The following is a 20,139-nucleotide window of genomic DNA, read 5'->3' on the forward strand; positions in this document are numbered from 1 at the left end:
ATTGTTGAATATTGTAGAGGGAGCATGTAAAATGAAAACATAAACTTACTTCATGAATGGAAAGCTCGTTTAAAATCAAACGCCATGAATAAATAATCGTCAGTTATTTTAAAAAAACATTTTTTATATATTTCTGCTAGATTTACGTTATCTTCGATACAAATGTTTACACCCTGTACATATTTCGCATTAAATTGTATATTTGTGTATACGAAGCGGAATAATTGTATTAATATATTGTGTACATTCATAATAACATTGCAAATGCGACTGTCTAAAAAATCAATTGGTGAATTTGTAACACAAAATTTGATGCGAAACGTCAGAGCTCGGATCACTGCTAAAAAATTTCAGCACTCTTATTTACAATTCTTTGTGCGAGCTGACTATTTCGAAATTTTATTTATCTATTCCTGGTTCAACTTCCTGAAACCAAGTAGTTTCCAATTTCATGTATAAACGATTTTCATTCAGTGTACCATCGATAAATCCCTGTCTTCGAAACCCTAAAATTTCCTCAGGTGAAAATTACCGTCGTACAAATCCCAGAGTCTACAAAAATTCAACTATCAATTGACTAATTTTATTACACGTCTGATAACCAGTTTTGTAACTTGTGCATGTTTTCGGATGTATTCAACATTTTCAGTGTTCGATTGCTTACGTCTCTATTTTTGATTCTACAGCTTTGTTTATTTATGATGAATCCAATATCGTATTCGTTTATGGACAACTGATGAAAAAACAAATTCTTCCATTCGGTCCTACAAATAGAAACATTTTTTCAAAAATTGTCTCCCTTTATTGCTCAGTTGATGGATTTCTTAATTCTAAGACGAAAAGTTTTTAACCATTTTTTTCTCAAACGCACCGTTGTCAAGATATTCGTCTTTTGGTGACAACCAATGCGGTGCGAGGGGCGGTTCGTTGCGCGCGACGGGACCCCCACTCCGTGTTCACAACCTCAATTGATTGGCTGTCACCGAAGAATGAAAATCTCGTCGAGGGTGCATCGGACTAAAAAATCGTTGAAGACTTTTCTCTTCAGAATTTGAAGATCTACACATTCGAGGAAACCAGAGCTGGTTATGAGCACAAAATACAAATTGGGGGAATCGAATGTACAAAATCGTTTCAGTAGCAAATGATTAAACTACGGCATTAAACATTGCGACGATTCAGAGCACTGGAAATTGGTTACAATGCTACAAGTGTACTCACTCGGCTCAGTAAGTATTTGATATATTCGGTCCGCATATAAACCGCCTGAGGTGCAAAAATATTTGAACCTTTATTATAATTCGCTTTGTGGTCATTAATCTGTCACTGATCTACCTTGTTGCCCTATTTTCAGGTAGCATAATAATTCTTAGTCGGCGATAGGAATAATTTTAGTTTATCTTCTAATGCAAATGTGCGACGACTCGCGTTTCAACAATGGTAACTGCAGATCTGAATAGTTGGTAAAATTTCACGAATTTATTGTTAGAAAATGTAGCAACGTTCAGGGATTCTTGATAAAATTTTGAGTGTATTAGAAACCAAAAATCGTGAACATTAGTTCGAAAGGATGACGTAGTACTTACTGTTCCTAAATCTGGCGAAACGACATTGAATTTTTCAGATGCTGCTTCTGTTGAACGAAGTTTTAATAAACAACTAAAATATTTTTATACATCTTGCGTAGACGAAAAAATTAAGATTTTTCCTAATGATGTACTCGATCGCTGTGACTTGGGTGATTGGTCATGAATTTCATCCTCGTCGTTGACCATTAAAGCAATTCTGATTACGAGGCTTTTCCAAAAAAAAAGTCAATAAATAATGAAACAACAAGGTTATCGAAGAAAATTTTCTTTAATATCAGCTATTCTTATTTATCTTTTCATGATTTGTGAATTCGAACTGGCAGTGTTGCCCTGTCAGGAATATAAATACTTTACAATACTTGGTTCATTCAGCATCGAGGTCGCAGTGCCCAGCAAACTTCGTAGCTGGGACTTCCACGATCCGTTGTAAAAACGCTTCACCATTTTTTCGCCTAAATTTAATTTGTACACTGAAAGAATGATGTTCGAGAAATCTTGAGGAAAATAAAATTTCGATCAACATTAGATATTGCTCCTGAATAATATCGAACCAAAAAAAAAACAAAAGTAATATAAATACAATTTTCAAACTGAACGTTTCAACAGTATATTATACTCGAAAATTCCATTTATAATATTCTTCCAGTGTATTGCTAGGGTTCAGAAAGGTATGGCAGCGCCAATCTCCCCGTAACAGGCGTCTTTGCTCCCACTGGGTTCGTTCGAAGGGACTCGGAACGCCGAGTTACAAAGAGACTTGCTGCAACGAGGTTGCATCAAATAATTCTGATGTCCGCAGGTCCTGAAAGCGTTGGATTTTCCAGTAGTCCATGGGGTGGTGTACCCTGGCCAAGTGAGATAGGAAGAATTTCGAGAGGGTTGTTGAAAATGAGATGGAAAAGGGTTTGGTCGATGTGTTGGGAAACGAGAGTGGCCGGGGCAGCACCGTTTCCAGGTATTTTCAGACGGAAAAAAAGGTTTTCTGAACAGTTCAGGGGGCGGCAGAACCGGTTGATTGTCCTTTTGACCCGTAGAGATAACCCGTCGTTGATTTTCCGTTAGGAGGGTGGGTTGAATCTGGATTGCCGAAGGTCCTGGCTGACCAGGACCAGGACATTGGCACGTGGATCAAGAAGACGAGGCTTCGATGGTGGACGTTGTGGAGGCATCGTCATCGAGTGAGCTTTGGGTCGCGACACTGATTTTGTTAGCCCGGCAAAGTCCATTCTCGTCAGGCTTATCACTTAGGTTTACATCCTCGTCGTTAAGGTTTTTACGGGGATGGCGCCTTCGGTATGGTTCCCAATCCCCATTACCCCGACGTCAGTGAGTCGCGATAACGTCGGGTGCACTTTTGGTGCTTTCTATGCTGAAAGGCCTCTTTTGGTCGACCTCGATAACGGCTTCAGCCCTGTAGCGAGGATCGGTTTGAATGTATTTTGGGGTTGCCGAGTGTTGGCTTCCGCCGCTTCCGGTGACGTTGCTGCCTGAGGTGGTGTTGCTAGCTGCGTTGCTGGAGGCGCGGGCTGATCCGTAGATCAAACTGTCGTACCTTTCGCCAGAGCCAACTGTGTTTTGTCGGGTGTAAACGGGGGATTGGTGTTGCTGATGATTCCTGTTGTTGCTGGCAGTTCTTTCGGGTTTGGGGGACTGGTACCTTTTGTAAGTCAGACATCCAACATCCTCCGGGGGTCGTGGATCGTCGAGGAGAGGGTACGGCGGATCGTGCAACGACCATCCAGGTGGAGCTGGGATTGGATTGTGCTTTGGGCAGATGACTAAGCTGCCTTCTCGGGAGTTCGAACTTAGGCAAACGGAGCACTGTTCCGAAACCGGATGTCTCGACGGTGGTGAATTACTTGGATGGCTTTGATGACTGTGTTGAGAACATTTTCTCGACGGTGGGTGGGGGTGTTGATGATGATGGTGATGATAGTGCTGATGACGTTCTTCACTCTGTTGGGGCGTCACTCTGTGGCTAGGACTCACTCCGTTTTGACCTTCCGAAGTCCGCCGATAACCGAACGTCGAAAATGGCGCCGACGTTATACTCGCGTCTAAAATTCGGGGCTCGAAAAGGCTCTCCCTCGTCTGACACGAACTGTCACACATTTCCAACTCCTCGCTCGATTCTTGAAGTCTTTCCTGCGTCGCGTTACTCACATTGTTGCTCTGGTGTATGTCGTTCACCTCCTTCGTCCCGTACTTCATCTCCAACACTAATTCCTTCGTGTACTCGTGCGCTATCATCGTCGTCGGTATCAACTCTTTGCTCGAATCGACCTCCACACTCGGCGACTCACTCCCGTGGTCGCGCAAATCTGTTCGGGACAACGACACCGGACATGGCGTCGTTTTACGACCAATCTCGTCCAATCGATTCTCCCGCGACTGTCTTATGTGCTCCTGAACATATAAAGGACAAAGCGGTTCAACGTTCTCAAAGTTTCTTGGAAAGGAAAGAAGAGCTTCGAAAATCCTTTACGATCTTCGATCCCTGAACAGACCAACGTTGACGGCTAATTGCTTCCATCAACAATTGAAATTCGATTGGACACTTACCCTTATTATTCGGTGATCACGCATCAGTTTTCGTACGCAATTGAACACAAACGTGAAGCACATTCCAAACATTATGAGAGAAAATATCACCAGGATTATAATGACCCTCGAAGAATCAAGCTGATCTCCCTCCGTCTGGAACACGAGCAAACAAATAATGAATCAATTAGAAGTATAAACGACATTTTCGTTCAAATAAAATGGGAATAAACTTATAAGGGACTATGAATTTGGAGAATGTGTGACGTTGCCAGAGTGCCTTTTTAATTTAATACCTCATTGTGGGCATCAGGCGTTTATTGGCTACCTCGTTTTGGTAACTCGCCAAAAGCATTGTGCATCCTGAGATCAAAAATGTGCCTGACAAAAAGAAGCAAGCTGTGCACCGGTACACCATAAAAGCCCGGTAACTCCCAGAAAAAGCTGCAAATTATTGCTCGGGGCGTGCGAGCAGATAGGAGAGAACGTTGTTTGTAACGCGGAACAACGAGAATCGTGCACGATTACATTGCTCGTATGAAAAATTAGCAACGATAATTTATGATTAGTCACATGCCACGAATGTTGCATTTGCAGCCTTTGCAGATTATTCTCAATTCTCTATTTTTTATGTGATTCATTATTTTCCATTGAAAATGCTGGCACTCGTGATTCGAGGTCATATGATTTTGATGATAATCATCTCAGTCATCAATTCAATTTTTAATAATAAGGATTCAACGATTGAAAGACTCGGAGAATATTCAGAGTCATTGAAAGTAATATAAAATAATCGTTTTTTACGAAATTCTTGGAAAGATCATTCCAAATAATGCAATCACATGGAAAAATGAAACTCACCCCACAAGAATCTTCGTCTCTCAGAAACCGACAGTTGAATCTTTTGTTGCACTTCAGAGATATCGCTATGCATGTGTTGTCATCGCAATCATATTCGTTGTCACGACAGGCTGAATAGAAAAGAGATAAAAAAATGAAACGCTTGCGAAGTCGATAACGCTTCCAATGTTTCGCCTCGCCTCAAAAATAATAGTCGAATTTACCCGAATGGGTTCTCTCGATTATTTTATATCTCTGGCTTACTACCATTGGATCATGGAGATCGAGGCCAAAAGCATAATAATCGATTACATTGAAATGCTCTTTTCCAAACTTTGACTCTAGCCCAATGGTCCGGCTGTTGTTAAAAATTTTTGTACCGTCTGATTCACCAGGAGTTTTTCATTGTTTTGAAAAAAAAAACGTGCCGAAAAATAAGAATGTTTTTGAGAGTCGCGAACACACAGTTTCCCGGGCGCCGGGATCCGTTGTAAGGCAACCAGCAGCCAAAATCATGGTAGTAACTCAGAATTAGCTGGGCACTTGTCCCGCCCATTTTTCCTGATCAACGCGCTTTTGGCTGGCAATAATTATTTGTTAACTGATCAGCGAAATTTCGGGAAAATGAATCATACACGGAGATACTTTTATACGAATATTTCCGATGAATTTGCTAGAAAAACTTGCAATGTTTTGTAGCAGCGCTGCTCTATATCGCCATTCTATTACATTTTACCAAAGTGCATAGTAATTTTGATGCTGAAAGCAGTTCTCTCAAATTTTACTATGTACGACAGGCAAAATTTAGGTCTGCGACATTCTTACATCGAACGATGTATCGATATCCGAATGTCACTCGTGTCTTCGGCGAAATGTTAAAAATTGGTGAATTGGACTGGACAAATTGCTTGAAATTTTACTATGTGCCACTGGTTAATTTTCATGTTTATACTCGCAACGCCTCGTATAATTGGTGGGCGCATGAATTTTGCTATGTTATTGAGCAAAATTCAGTGCGGTAAAAGGGAAAATACGAAACTATGCAATTTTTCGTATAGCACATAGAAACGACTGCTATGTTATCTCCTAAATTTTCATCAAATCATTTCATTATTTACTATGTTTTTGATGAAAATTCGCTCGGTGTTCATTTTTGATATAGTACAGCGCGTTATTTACTATGAACTGTGGTAATGCTTCCCCAAACTTTTGCATTATTTGACACACTCTGTAGCGATTATTATTATAATATCGATGTGGTCCGACGTGTTACTATAAAAATATAGTAATTTTTGCAATAAAAGTCTCTCCGTGTAGAGGACTTTTCTATTCAGAATATTTGAAAAGCTTTCTAATCTGAAAATAAACCAGTTTTATTTGTTGGATACCGTGAGAAAATGGCAAATTTCACTCGCAACATTTAATGACTCCAGCCAAAAACGAATAGATCCCTGGAGAGTAGTTGGGGCAAGTGCAGCTGAATGCATTATGCTTCATACTCTAAGCTTAGAGTCCATTTACGTTTGCAGAGAGCAAACGAAAATTTTCGCATGCCCGACTGCATTATAGCATTCGGGGGAAGCCCAACATATATTCTCTTATATTATGGCCACATGGTGCAAACATCGATTGTTCCCGTAAGGAGGCAGTTACAACAAACGACTCTGCGACCCTTTTCCAACCGGAAATTTACTTTCGGTGGTTCAGAGTTACTGAAACCACCAAATTTTTATTTATCTTTATTTCTGCCTGATAAAAAAATGCTCTTGCCATTGTTTAGTTTGAGATCTTTCTAAACTCTTGAATTTTGGTTTTCCATTGAATTAGAATAATTTGAAGTTCCGAGGTTCGTCGCATGACGAGAATTAACATTTGAAAAAGTAAACGGAATGTTTGTGGCGAATTTTCGGACGTGATGCTTCACCTCCTTTGTTATAATTAGAGAGTTCAACTTGTCAGAGCTTTCCACGCTAAAAAAAATGTAAAAAAACGACCACGAATTCCCCTTGAGATATCCCGTATGCACGAGGGTCAAACTCAAATGCTCTCGGTCTCGCGGTGGTCAACCGGAATATTTTTGCGCACAACAGCTGCAGCTGTGGCTATTGCGGAATACGTATACAATGTGAAAATATTAATATGAGATATTCCAGAGCAAATCGACATTTTGTGAAAATATTATTGAGGAATCAACCAATTCGGAGTGGTTGAATTGCACGTTTGTTTCGTAAATATTTGAATTTCCCTGATTATTTTGACTCACGTTTATCAGTGCTGCCCTTTTCCCGGACGACGGTTACGATCGACTTGAAAGAACTGTTGATGGCTTTTGGTTCGAGATAAAAACGCATGTACATTATATTTTTAGTGGAATGTACAGTCTCTGCCATGCTGCCACAAAAGTTTTTCAGTCGTGACGGAATGTCCGTTTCCTGATCGAATACGTCGAGGAAATTAGCACTGCAGTCGTTCGGTTTGTCCAGAGTGAACGGGTCGAAGGTCGCCTGCATCTGAGTTCAAACGAGCGTTCGAAATATTATTAAAACAGGCGCAACATGATGAGGAGCTTGCGCAAATGGTCAGCGGAAATGAAACTTTTTCATTGAGTCATAGAACAGTTTATTTTCTTTTAAATAAATAAAGTACCCTCGTGCCAGCTGGGGCAGTGATGATCCACAAACAGTCCAGCGCTACTTTGTTCTTGATGGCGCTTTTCTTCTCCGCCTCAATATCCTCATGGCTTATTTCAAAGTCGGATTTATTGGTGATGTTCCGAATACACGGCTCCTGCTCAGGAGGCACGCCACCTGCGCATCAGAGAACTATTAAGCAACTTCGCAGAAAGATTCGATGGGATTTGTGACATGGAAGAAATCTTAATCAATGAGGAAAGTGGCGATGCAGTTTGCAGAGGAATGGAGCCTGAAAAAGCAAGAATGATGCTCATTCCGGAACGTTTGCTTCGTTGGGAAAACAGCACTCTTATCAACTCTGGTTCGTCCATTTGGCTGCCTGAAACAGCCGAACTTTTCTGAAGCAAACAACGTTACGAAGGTGTGGAAGTCTCACTGCCAATCGTTTTGTTTGACAGCCAAAAATCCTGCAGCAATTTTCCATGTTTCATAGCTCCGTACGTTTCAAAAGCTCTAGAGTTCGAGCTCTGATACGGGCGCCCGTAGAATATTTTCCTCGAAACCATTTTACATTTGAACTAATACAAGAGCCGATGAGTTTTGCGCTGTTCTGTTATTCGTGCTGTTATGATGGAAAATTGATGAAATTAAATATCGGGAATAATTGGAAATCGAACACGTGGGGAAACGATGGTCCGTGGTAATCGAACCTTGATTTAGCTCATCAAACACATCCATGCGATCTCAATGCATGCAAACAACACACCAATTAACTTTGTTTGCATGATTTGTTCCGTTTTAATACGTCAAATATTACGCTTGGTTTCATTACATTTTGTACTACTTAACGAGGTTTTGATACGAAGCTTTATTTAATGTGCATGAATGACAAGTAATTCGAAAGGTTGAATCTCGTATGGTGGAGAAAGGATTCGAGATAATTTGTCTCTTCCATCAATATTGTACAGTTTATTTTTCAATCTTATGAAAACAACTCCCTCGCAATTTCATTCCGGTGCTGTTTTCCTCATTTCGTTGTAACTCTCTTTTTTTCTCGAATTTCAATCTGCGTATAGCTAAGTTTCTTTTAATGAAATTCCGAAGAGAAAATTCTTTTATTTATGAAGAAAAGGGATTGCTGGTGTTGATCGAGTTTCTCATTCATCAGCTATTATTAGAGAAAGCAGTTTTCCAACGTCTTGAGGGGTAGCATCCAGTTGCATTGTTGCTGGATATTACAAAAAATTTAATATTTCATTGTCTCGACATGCATTCAAAAATGAACGAAGATTTTTATCTCCGGAATTCTGTTGCAAATTGAGTAAATTGCTCTCGAGCATAGAAGAGAAAATGTTGAAGCAGATATTTCGTAATTTATGTAATTTGGTAATACGCATTTTGGAAAATTTGATGTGAAGAATAAAAAAAATGTAGTTTTTGAGCTTGCTTCTGATTTACAAAACTTCATTCCGTTTTTTTCTCTAATTCTTCTCTAACTATATTCACGAAATTATGTCAACGACTCTCAATTCCCTGAAATCCGGGTTGCTCGTGTGTACGCATTTCGGCATTTACCTCATACGCTTTTACGCTCCCTGTTCGTTTGAATAGTCGAAGGTTATTCGGTAAGCATGCTGTATTTTAGTTGGGATTAGTTTCCGTTTGATGAATTGAGTCTTTCATAAAATCAAAGCCCTGCGAAATCCAACCACCTGCGCCTCAATAATTAATTAATGTACAAAGGTATAAAATTTAGAACACATGTGAAAGCGATGATCGTTGGTACAATAATGATCAGCTATGAAATTAGTTGGGAATTTCTGATTGCACTCTGCTCCAAAATAATGAAAATAATAACTAAAATTTGAAGGGTTTTAATTAGAAATTTCTCAGTAACTATAACGCTGTTTCTTCAATCATGGAACTTTTTTCACGCGTTTATCAACTCACCGGTAGTTGGCCTCGGTATGGTGCTCCAGACAGCTTTGAAGCCTGCATATTCGATGGTATCGTCGCTGCGAAACCGTAACCACAAGTGTCTCGACTTCGAGATGATCTCAGGTGGAAATTGTTTGTCACAAAAGACTCCGAGGAGATTAGAAAATCCGTACTGACCGTCTCGCACTTCAAGATAATCGAAACGACATTCGCTCACCTTGTCGTTTACTGCGGTCATTGATTCGAGCTCGAAACGATCCCGAAAATCGAGTTTCAACAACATCCCTTTGTCAGCTGTAACAAGCAAACGAAATTGGCGCTTTGAAAACAAGCATCGAATAAATCGTTTCTTCCTTTGACCGATCAACTTTCGAGGTTTGTGCCAAAACTACTTATTCGATCGGATTATTCATGAAAATGCACAAGCGGTTGGTCACCGAGGCAACTATTTAGTTTTCGAGGCTCGACATTCCCTTTGGTTTACTTCGATTTATTAAAGGGAGTCCTAATTTATGTAGAAAATCAAAAAATCGATTGTTTTTGGGAATGTTTTTGGGATAGACGGAAATTACTTAGTATAGCGAACTTTTCGGTATAGTTTCAAGGATATTTCGAGAGTAGAAAAACATTTATTTTATTTCTAAGTCTGATTGTCGAAGTTTCTTAGCTGCGTACGATGTGGAAATCGTAATTATTGTCGGCAACAAAAATGTCAAATTCTTTTTCCATTTTCATATATTTTTCTTCCATATGAACCTCTAAAAACCCGAAAAAATTGCGAGTTTGAAAAAAACGCTTCTAACGAAGAAGAATATCACTTCAACCTGCTGTAAATATAGAATTTCGCAATTTTTTTGCGTTCTTATAGGTTCATATGGAAGGAAAATATATGAAAATGGAAAAATAATTTGTAATTATTGTCGCAGACAATGGAAAAAAATGTTAATGTACTCTTGAAATACCCTTGAAACTATACCGAAAAAACGATGGTGAGTTATTTCCTTTTATCCTAAAAATATTTCCGAAAACAATTTTTCTGACTTACTAAAGCAGGAATTACTTGCATAAATTCCGTTGTCATTTAAATTACAGTCGTTTTATTCATCGTTTTGAGATGTTTAAATCTGGTGTGAATTTGATAAATTCTTAAAAAAAGACGACTCTAGCGAAACCTTGCACGAGATTTCGTCACTTGCGAATTATTGGGGCAGAGAATACTGCAAAGTGATTTAATCGTTAGGTATTTTGAAGTTTCTGGCCAGAGGAAAATCATCACAATCAGTCAATTGTATCGACAGATACATCGGTGTAGATTTGCGGGTCAAGCTGATTTTCCACTTAAAAGCTTTGCTCTGCGGTCCGAAATTTGCAGGCATCGTGGAACACGTATAAACGTGACATACAGTTCGAAACCCAATGCCCCATCAATTCGTTTGCATACCTCGCACCAGCCACGAAGCTTGCACTCTCACCAAACCGTCGAACATTTTATGTTCGCCAATTTTCCATTCATAGTCCATTCTTACGCGTTATTTGACGTTCGCATGACGTTGAAAAATTCAACGTGAAAACCTGTGAAACGTGGGTTTTAATCACAATGGTTGATCGATCAAATGATGGGCTCGAAATTTTCGTTGCTTCCATTCTAAACATCGAGAAGTTCCTATGAAACTTTGCTTTTCGTCGCATGTGTACAAAATATCCGGAGCACGCAGATAAAAAGATGAACTTTCCTAACGCGTTTTAAATGTTAGGAAATACGATGAACAGGCCCAACTTTGCTGCGACCATGTGGCGTGTATCGATCGATATGCCCCGAGCGACGAAGATTGTCTATTAAATTGAAAAGCCTCGAACCGAAGTTATAGTAATTTTGTGGCTGCGGTCACGTTTTCATCGATCGGAGTAAAACTATTAGGATATTCGACTAACTCCAAAATTTAGTAATTCAATTCATACTCGCTTCTAATCTGGTTGCGTGTTACTATTATCCACTCAACATAAATCTGATGAAGTTCGATCGATCGCCTAGTGAGTAAAATCGTCGAGTTGCTTCGTGCTCATTATCCTTCAACGTTGCAAAATTCCAGACCAAACTCAGAATGGAAAATCTTTTTCTTTTTTTCAGTCGACCGAAGTGTTTACGACTTGTTAGTCCCTGAGCATTCAACCAATCAGAGTTCTTCGAGCATCCACAACCCACCGATCAGTAGGAAGCATGCGCAATAGATCGAGCGAGAACGAAGTGGTGGGTGGGGGGAGACAGCGTGATTGGTGCGTCCCTAATCGATCCTTCTTTTTCTTCTGGAATTCAATATTCGTTCTGTCCAGAAGTATTATAATTGGGAGAACCACTACAAAATCATTAGTTCAAATTTGGAGGTAACAAATTCTGAAGGCCACGTCTGAGGAGGTATTGGAACTTGTTGTGCCTCTAAACGAATCCAATGTATAGAAGGCGAATTCAAAAAAGTTTTCTAATTTCGAACTTTTGATGTAGTTTCCATGCAACATCGACTACTGGAAACTCCGGTAATTAACGGCTGCGATCCTTCCCAGGCAATTCAGCACAGGGTTGAATTTCATGGGGGTCGATGTGAAATCAATCCTCAACACAGTGGATTACACTGAGCTCGACCAATGGGACAAGGAATGGAAATAGCCAAGTAATTAATAGTTTACTTTTTCCAACGTTAATTATTATTCTTGTGAATTTTGATTAGGATTATGGAAGAATAATGAAAAATTAGGACGTACGTATGCGCGTGATTTTTGTAGGTAAATCTTTTGAAAATTTTGTCGTCTCTTGAAAAACTTGACACGAATAAGAGGTCAAATAATGAAAAAGCAATGTGCAACTTTCTAATTCGTGCAGTGTTTGCATTTTTATATCGCAGGCTACAAAAGTTTCATTGCAGGTCGTCATAGCATTCTTTTTCACACATTACGACATTAGATATGACGCCAGAAAATGCATCCACCGAGCTTTACCTCGCCACATATGACGTGACGTAAAATAAAAAATAAAAAAATTTTTAAAAAGTATGCGAAGAGTTGCCTGCAGCGCAAACGACCGTTTTTTGCTCACGTTCTCATTTTTTACAACATTTCTTATTATTTTTCCCTCAGTTTTCATTCCTTATTGTTTATTTGTGGTGCTGTTTTTCACCCCAATTCATTCTTTTCCATTGAAATTCTACGTGATCTCGCTTTTAATGATGCAATATTTCATTCGTCTTATCTTCGAGTTACATCGCGATTTTATTTCGACACAGTCCTCCGTGAATGAAGACACGATCCTGTATATAGATGTTAAATGTATGGGAGAAAGAGTGGTGAAGCGACAAATCGATAATAAGCTCTGTGTGCGTCGTCACTGTGCTAAGGCGTGCCACGACCTTATCATGCCATCGATGCCACGGTGGCACTACGCGCTTCAAGTGCCTCAAATTCAGAGTGGTCAAAGTAATGAAAAATATTTGAACAAATAATGGGCAATGGATAATTAAGGTAAAAATGGTTTCATTGCGAAAAAAATCATGAAAATTGACGTTTTTTAATTAAAAAAAAAAAATGTTCATTTCTGCTCATCGTTGAAATCGAGTTGGTTTCATCATTCTCATCAATCCCGATGATTCTCAGAAGCGGAAAAACGACGTGGAGAAAGAATATCTCGCGTTATCCGAAAATGGGGGAACGTTTACATTTTCAGGTCGTAACTCACGTACGCTAAGAGCTCTTGAATACTGAGTGCATTGCCCTTCACGTCAGCCCCGAATCAACTGGTTGAGAGGAGGTTTCTCCAGCCCCTTTTGGCCTCAACCACCGTGTTGCGAATGTTTTGCTAGTAAATCGCAGGAAAAAGTGACACTAGACGAGAATTTCCAGCGCCTTCCGTAGCAGATGACATCAATAATGGGGCTTAAATGAGAACAGGGAAGATCCTACGTTATTTCGAAAGGAAATAGTTTCGGAAAACTCGACTGGGAATCGCTGTTCAATCCACACTTCGCCGAATACCCAATTCCTCAATAAGAATGGCCAATATTTTTTACCTGGAACATTATCCCACGACTACCATAAAGCCTCAATCGAAATTCGAAGTAGTCTGTATGTACGAAAAGCTTGAAAAGTGATACACAAACGATAAAGCTGTCAAGCGCAGGAATTCTGTTGTATCCTCTCAGTGCTGCGAGCCACTTGAAGACTATCAATTCGGGGCAAACATTTTTCAGACGGAGAAAATAGATACTCGGATTTTCAGCAGATGAATGTTGAAACGAGAGACGAGAATCGATGAAGCTGTGGTACGAAGTTTCGTGCATTGAAATCCGTCGTAATTGTCTCATCCATTGTCGACGTTCCCAAGCCTCGTTCTCGTTTTGTTCGCGGATAAGTCTCTAAGATCTGTCTCCCGTTTCGAAGATATTCCCAGTGAATGTAAGCGTATCTCAGTCTGATTAAATTCCAATTCCACCCTTTACAATACCGATCCCGAGACTCGTAACTCCTTCCCGAAAATTGTAAGCTCGTAGCTCAACTTTTGCAATATGCACTCCCGTATCAGCCCTCCCGGACTGTCACACCCGCAGAACTAACCCGATAAGCCCTTCGAGAACCTCCAGTCCGCGCTGATCTTCAACTTCAACCGTGATCCTACAACGATTGAAATATCTTGGATAGTTGAAAATGAGAACGAGTTGTGGCGAATATGAAACTTCAAAAGTATTTCATTTACTTTGGTCAATTTCTCTCGACCCTTCATCATTTATGAAAAATCTTTTCTCCCTTCTTCTTCGTATTTTCCCTGAATACCAGCACGATTCCAATGAAAATCTGCGAAAAATGCATTTCAATGGAAAAATTTAATCCGGGAACGCGGAGATGTGATTGAAACTCGAAAGAATTCTCGACGAAGAATACATTTTCGTTCCAAGCAAACGCAAACGTTTTAAACCTCACCGAGAGTTTGCTTCAGAATTGATATTTCGGGAATCGAACTTACGGAACTGACTTTTTAAGGGAACGATGTAATTTATTGATTTTTTTCTTTTTTTTTACGAAGTAATGACCCAAGTGCAGGGGTAATTTGATGAATTTGTAACGAGAATATTTTACAATAACTGTGCGTCTTCTCAAAGGGCACAAAGGACCAATTAGTGAAGGATGTTGGATGGAATATTGTGAGTTTGGTGGCAGCGTTGGCGCCATCAAACAACGGACGCTTACACTGACGAGGCTTTGTTGGGAAAACGGCTGGGGTCGGTATACCGTCAATATTATGTTACAATAAACGGATGCTTTTGCGTAGTGGCTGGTGGACATGTGCTGGGCCATAACGCATCGACGGGTCGAGGGTGCGAAACCGGTTTTTCCTGTGTCGTCGAGAATGAAAATATGGAGTCGGGATAGTGTGGACCCGGATGTGTCTGCGTGAGCAGCACACACGTCGGGAGAGCCGTAACCCATTTTTTATTCGTGGAAACAAGGCGGAGAATCGTCGTTGCGAACTCTACTGATGGAACCCACTCAGCTTTTGTTTGAGCTCGTACGATTTTCGGGCTTTCTCGACCATTTTTTTCGGCGTGATTCAGGCGAGGATCACGAGGACGAGGGCTCCGCTATTTCGTTAGAAATCATTGACTCTCAAACGATAACAGAAGGCACTTGAAATGGATTTTCAATCAGATTTTGTGCCTTAATGAGATTCGGTATAGAAAGGAAATTCGGTGGCTATTGAATGGGCGAGGCGAGTGGCTCAAACGCCGATGATGATTAACGAGATTGATGGCCACGAAACAACGACGAAGGGAAAACAGATGAATGAATTAACGGAACCGTAAATTGTATGAAAATGCAACGGCAAGTACTTTGGCACTTGGAAACTTGTGCCGCTCCGTCAAGCCCTCAAACAGAAGCTCCAAACAACTGGAAGTTTTGGCCAGAGCCTTGTACACTATCAGCCGAGTTGGTGTTGTCAAAAGATCGCATTGTTACTTTGAGAAGCTTGGCTGAGTCACTTTGAAAAGTTGTCGGTCACGGAGAAAGTTTTCGGCTCTGATTTCGCCTTTTCAAGTTCGTCTTTCTTCGAAATTTACCAAAGTTTGTTCAACTTTTGCAAGAATTTGTGAGAGGGAATGTCGGCATTGATGCTCTCTTTCTTCAAACTTGCTTGAATATTGATCATCGAGATAGAAATCGCAGAGACCTTCCAAGAGGAATGGAAGCAGAAAAAACACGAAGAACGATCTGAATTCAGGTGAAAGAAGTAACCACCGGAATAAGACGAAATTTCAGAGCAGTAAAAAATGTCAGTTCAACTAGTCAGGCGCATCCAGGTCACAGAATCCTGCTCCCACATCGTACAAACACCGGACCTAAGTTATTCCTTCTTCGACTTTCATTCCGTATTCAAACAGCCTCGTAAATAAGGAAATACCTTCTACAATTTTATTCCCCACATATGGTTAGCCTCCTCAGAGACGTTTAGCCTTTTCCTCAAAGTATATCGAAAAAAACACATATAACGACTTATTTTTCTGGTCGTACTTTTATTTGAGGAAAAAAATTCGAAGCAATTCACGAATAGTAATAAAATTCAACCAGCTCAAATTGAAGTGTTCAGAAATTTGATAAAAAATTCAACTATTTTCGATGTGCAACGATGACGATTAATTTTTCGATAATATCACCAAAAAATCATTCGATCATTAAACGATTAAACATTATTGAGTATTCAAAGACTCAATTTTACTTGTAACTATAGATTTCAATGTTGATACAATAAACGCGTATCGAAAAAAGTATCGGAAAACTTTTGTCGATTAAAAGAATGTTGACACGTACATTCCCGCACGATGCCACAAAAAATGTAAAAGAAAAATTTCGATAAATAAACTCATAATTGTGATCCGTTAGTTCGAAAATTATGATAATTCCATAATTATCACGATGAAAATTGTGGTGGAAAGAAAAGTCTGACCTCGAGAAAAGAATCGACGAACGCATTCGGTTTTGAGATCGAGGGAGGAACTTGGAATATAATGATCGAGTGATAACGGAGTTTGTGTAAGACCCTGAAGCAGGCTGAGGCAAACTTTCGTGTATTAATTTAATTTTGGGTTGAATTGAAGAGTCTCTTAGATAAAATGAAGCAGTAGTCACTTCGGTAATGCGCGAAGTAATTAAAGACAAAATCGAAGTCTTGGTGAATGAAGCGTGGAAAGTACTTAACCTGAAAGCGACCAAGTGTACTCGTTTAACGAACTCCTATTCCTCACTCGACGTCCTTATTTCCTTCAGTCGTACAAAAGTGTATGAGAATCGAACAACCTTTCAATTTCATCGTCTTCAACGTCTGTCATAGATTTTTATTTTAACGTTGATTTTCTCCCTTTTTACATTCTTTTTAGCAAAGCTTTTTTTCATTCATTATTGAATTGCATTCAAAGACTCGTGGATTTTAATATCGAAGAGAAGCTTGAGCGCGCTGTAACCTCGTTATATTTCAAGTAGCTTTCACGACTTTTGCGGATGTCCTTGGTACTTGGATCTCTCTGTGCCTATCCTCTCACCTATTACGCGCGACTGTTCGTTCTTTCATCGCTAGTTTCACGTTTTATCAAATTTCATATACAATCTGCAAAGCATCCTCACCTGACATATTTCGCCAATCAAATTTTCTCTTTTTCCAAAATTTCCCTTTACAGTTTTTTAAAGTCAATGCTGTTTGTATCGAACTCTTCAATCGAATCGAAACCCTTCGAGTGTGCCCATCGCAATCGAAAAATCAAATTCTCTCAAAGCTTGCCCCATTTTTTCCATTTTTAGCTGGAAAACGAACGCACATGAAACCATCGAAAAAGTTGAAAACAACGAAAATCAACGAACTCATCGTGTACGATAAATATTCGAATTGTTTAATTGATTTATTGGCTGCTGTTTCACTTTGTTCGTATCGCGAGCTGCCTTTTTCAATTTCGAATATCAAGTGACATTTCAATATATTTAACGACTGGCTAAAATCACGGTGCAATTAGTTTTTAGCTCGAAATTATTATTATACGAATCTTTGATGTTTTAGCACATCGGAGTTATTCATTGGAATTTTATGTTGCTTCAGTGAACCTTGAATTACGAAAAAATGGAGTTTAACGTTCGAAAACATTTTCTGACGCTCCCAAGCCAAACTCGCATTTCGACAGCCTTAAACGTCGACGTCCATTGGAAAAACTCATGCATGCGTGCTATCGAATTTTTCTGTTCACTTTTGGCGTATCTGACGAATATCGAGTAACATACAGTGACGTTTCCGCTTATACCGAACCTTCAATTCAGTAACGTTCGCGCACAGATGTGCAAAAAACGTAAAAATACTTTGAAAATTCAATGCTTCTCATGAAATTGATTTTTTTTTATATTTTTCTCGTTGGACTTTTTTATTTTAAATACTTGACGTTCCATTATCGATACCATAAGCAGTTAGAAAGAAAAAACAACTTTTATTTCATGCACACATTCCACAATGCCTGGCGATGCATTTCGCCCTGGAAATCCTAATATCCAAATAGCATTAACAAAGTAATTTATTTATGTTGTCTTACGAAGTTTTTCCGAGAAAAAAGTTGCATCGATGTTCGGGTAGGATTTAATAAGTCAAATAACCAAATCGTAGAAGGCTCGATATTTCGAAATTTAAAAAGTCGTAATATCAGATTGGAGAAAAATAATTTATTCAAAATTCTTATTTCCGATCGATCATTTAGCAGATTACGCGTTTAATCGAATATTCATTCTTTGAATTCGTATTTACTCGAAAATATAAATTTCGATAATTTTCATTTCGAATGCAATTTTAGCAGACCATACGAATGTCAAAAGTTCATATTTTCGAATTCAAAATGGAGAGTAGTTGTTTTATAGACAGACCAAAATACAGAATAGCAAAAAATCGAAAGTGAATTTTGAATGATCAGTTTTGAATATTTACTCTTTCGTTGTGATATTTTCGAAATTGTGAATATTCACAATATCGCCGATTGTAGTGATTTAGGAATCGAAAGAGTGATAGTCGAATTTTCGCAAAATCGATATTTCAGTCGTCCTTCTATATGGGCAATTTTTACATTCTATTTTCGACATAAACGTGCTTCGAACCTCACTTTTATTTTACTTCTCTACTCGCGGAGTCAAACTTCGGCATCAAACAAAATTCGCGGAATGTCACAATGCTTTTACGTTCCCACGTTTGTCCAGTTGTGTTCAAAACTCTTCCAATAAAGTGTATAATCAGAATAGCAACGAATTTCTTGTCGAGATCGTACCGATGAAACAATGCACGAAATAGTTCGAAGATGGCAATTGTAGTTGTGAAACATGAGCACGGTAATTTGCATCAAAAGATAACAGTAGAGTAATTAAGGGGGCACATACAGTTTGATCAAAGGGAGAAAAGGGGAGAGAATTCGACACGAACGGAATCGAAAGTGAGGATGATTATTATCGTATCTTTTACAAAGGGACGAATCGTTGTACCACAGCAAAATGATAGCAAGAACGAATATCATGATTAAATTAGGCACGTGCGGTGAATTCTGGGAGCCCGAATCCCAGTGGGGAAGGTATTTATAGGATATCGATTATAGCGAACTTTGAAGACTAAACGCTTTCGATAAGCGGGTTCCACCGAGCAAAACAATAATCAGGCCACTATGAAAATTATGGATATCGAGTATACACTTGGGCTTTTCCTACCCTCGGAAGCAGAGCGATTCCATTTTCCAATCGGAATGCAGCATGTGGTGTCTCGATGAGCCAAATCAATTCACATTTTTTCGTCTCTGTGGACTCTATTGATTATTCATTTCTGGGAGCGATGTCTAGTAACGAGGAAAATGCCACTTTGGAAGGCTCATTTAAATGAAGCCTTTGATAAAGATTCAACAAGTTTTTCAATCGGATCTTGGCGAATGTTGTAATGAAAACTGTTGATCATTCGACAAATTTCCTTTCTCGATGTATCATAGAAAAATCTTAAGGCAGTATGATCCCCGAAAATCCGGGACTTTTGATGAGTTTCGACAGGTTTGTTTGGGTTTTTTTTTAAATTAACTGAACCCAGTTAGGAGTGGTTTGAACTCTGTTCAATTTGTAGGTTCAGAATAGTCAGCTGTGTTACTCAGGAAATTGGAATGGAACGTTTCCATTCAGTCGTTCGAATGTCGATAAAAGAAGATCCTTTAGATCTGCAGACATATGGTTGAAGCAGCCTTAATGGCGAAGGCAAATACGTCTGATGAGCCAAAGTGAACATTGTGGTTTCAAGGTCTTCCTCATTTCAAGCGCGAACGAATCAACTCCCGTCGAAATTAATTCCCTCAACTTACCGAATGTGAACTCGCGTCTAATCTTCGAATTGAGCAAACACAACGTTCGACGTGTGGTTCCGTGTGAATAAGTCACGAAGATGGTCCTGCGGTCTTTGTTTCCACGAGGGCTCGAAAGAGCCCACGCAATCCGTTAATTAATTTCACAGAACCAAGTCTCGTTAACGTTTCCGAGTAAATATGTCGTTAAGGCAACGTAATTAAACTGGATTT

General features: G+C 39.4%; 1 protein-coding gene across 6 annotated transcripts in view; it reads right to left on the reverse strand.

Annotated features, from left to right (window-relative positions):
• Positions 1-1,838: 1,838 nt before the first annotated feature.
• Positions 1,839-20,139, reverse strand: part of Neto (Neuropilin and tolloid-like) — a 70,235-nt gene continuing 51,934 nt past the window's right edge. For all 6 annotated transcript variants that reach the window (XM_043415375.1, XM_043415373.1, XM_043415374.1 and 3 more), the window contains 6 exons: positions 9,554-9,835; positions 7,617-7,777; positions 7,234-7,480; positions 4,992-5,101; positions 4,152-4,286; positions 1,839-3,995 (listed from right to left, as the gene is read on the reverse strand). In XM_043415375.1, the coding sequence (XP_043271310.1) occupies positions 2,913-3,995; positions 4,152-4,286; positions 4,992-5,101; positions 7,234-7,480; positions 7,617-7,777; positions 9,554-9,835 (2,018 nt within the window). In that variant the 3' untranslated portion in view covers positions 1,839-2,912. The remainder of the gene's footprint in view (positions 3,996-4,151; positions 4,287-4,991; positions 5,102-7,233; positions 7,481-7,616; positions 7,778-9,553; positions 9,836-20,139) is intronic.

The sequence above is a fragment of the Venturia canescens genome, chromosome 3, assembly GCF_019457755.1.
Source record: "Venturia canescens isolate UGA chromosome 3, ASM1945775v1, whole genome shotgun sequence".
In the NCBI taxonomy this organism is placed as follows: domain Eukaryota; kingdom Metazoa; phylum Arthropoda; class Insecta; order Hymenoptera; family Ichneumonidae; genus Venturia; species Venturia canescens.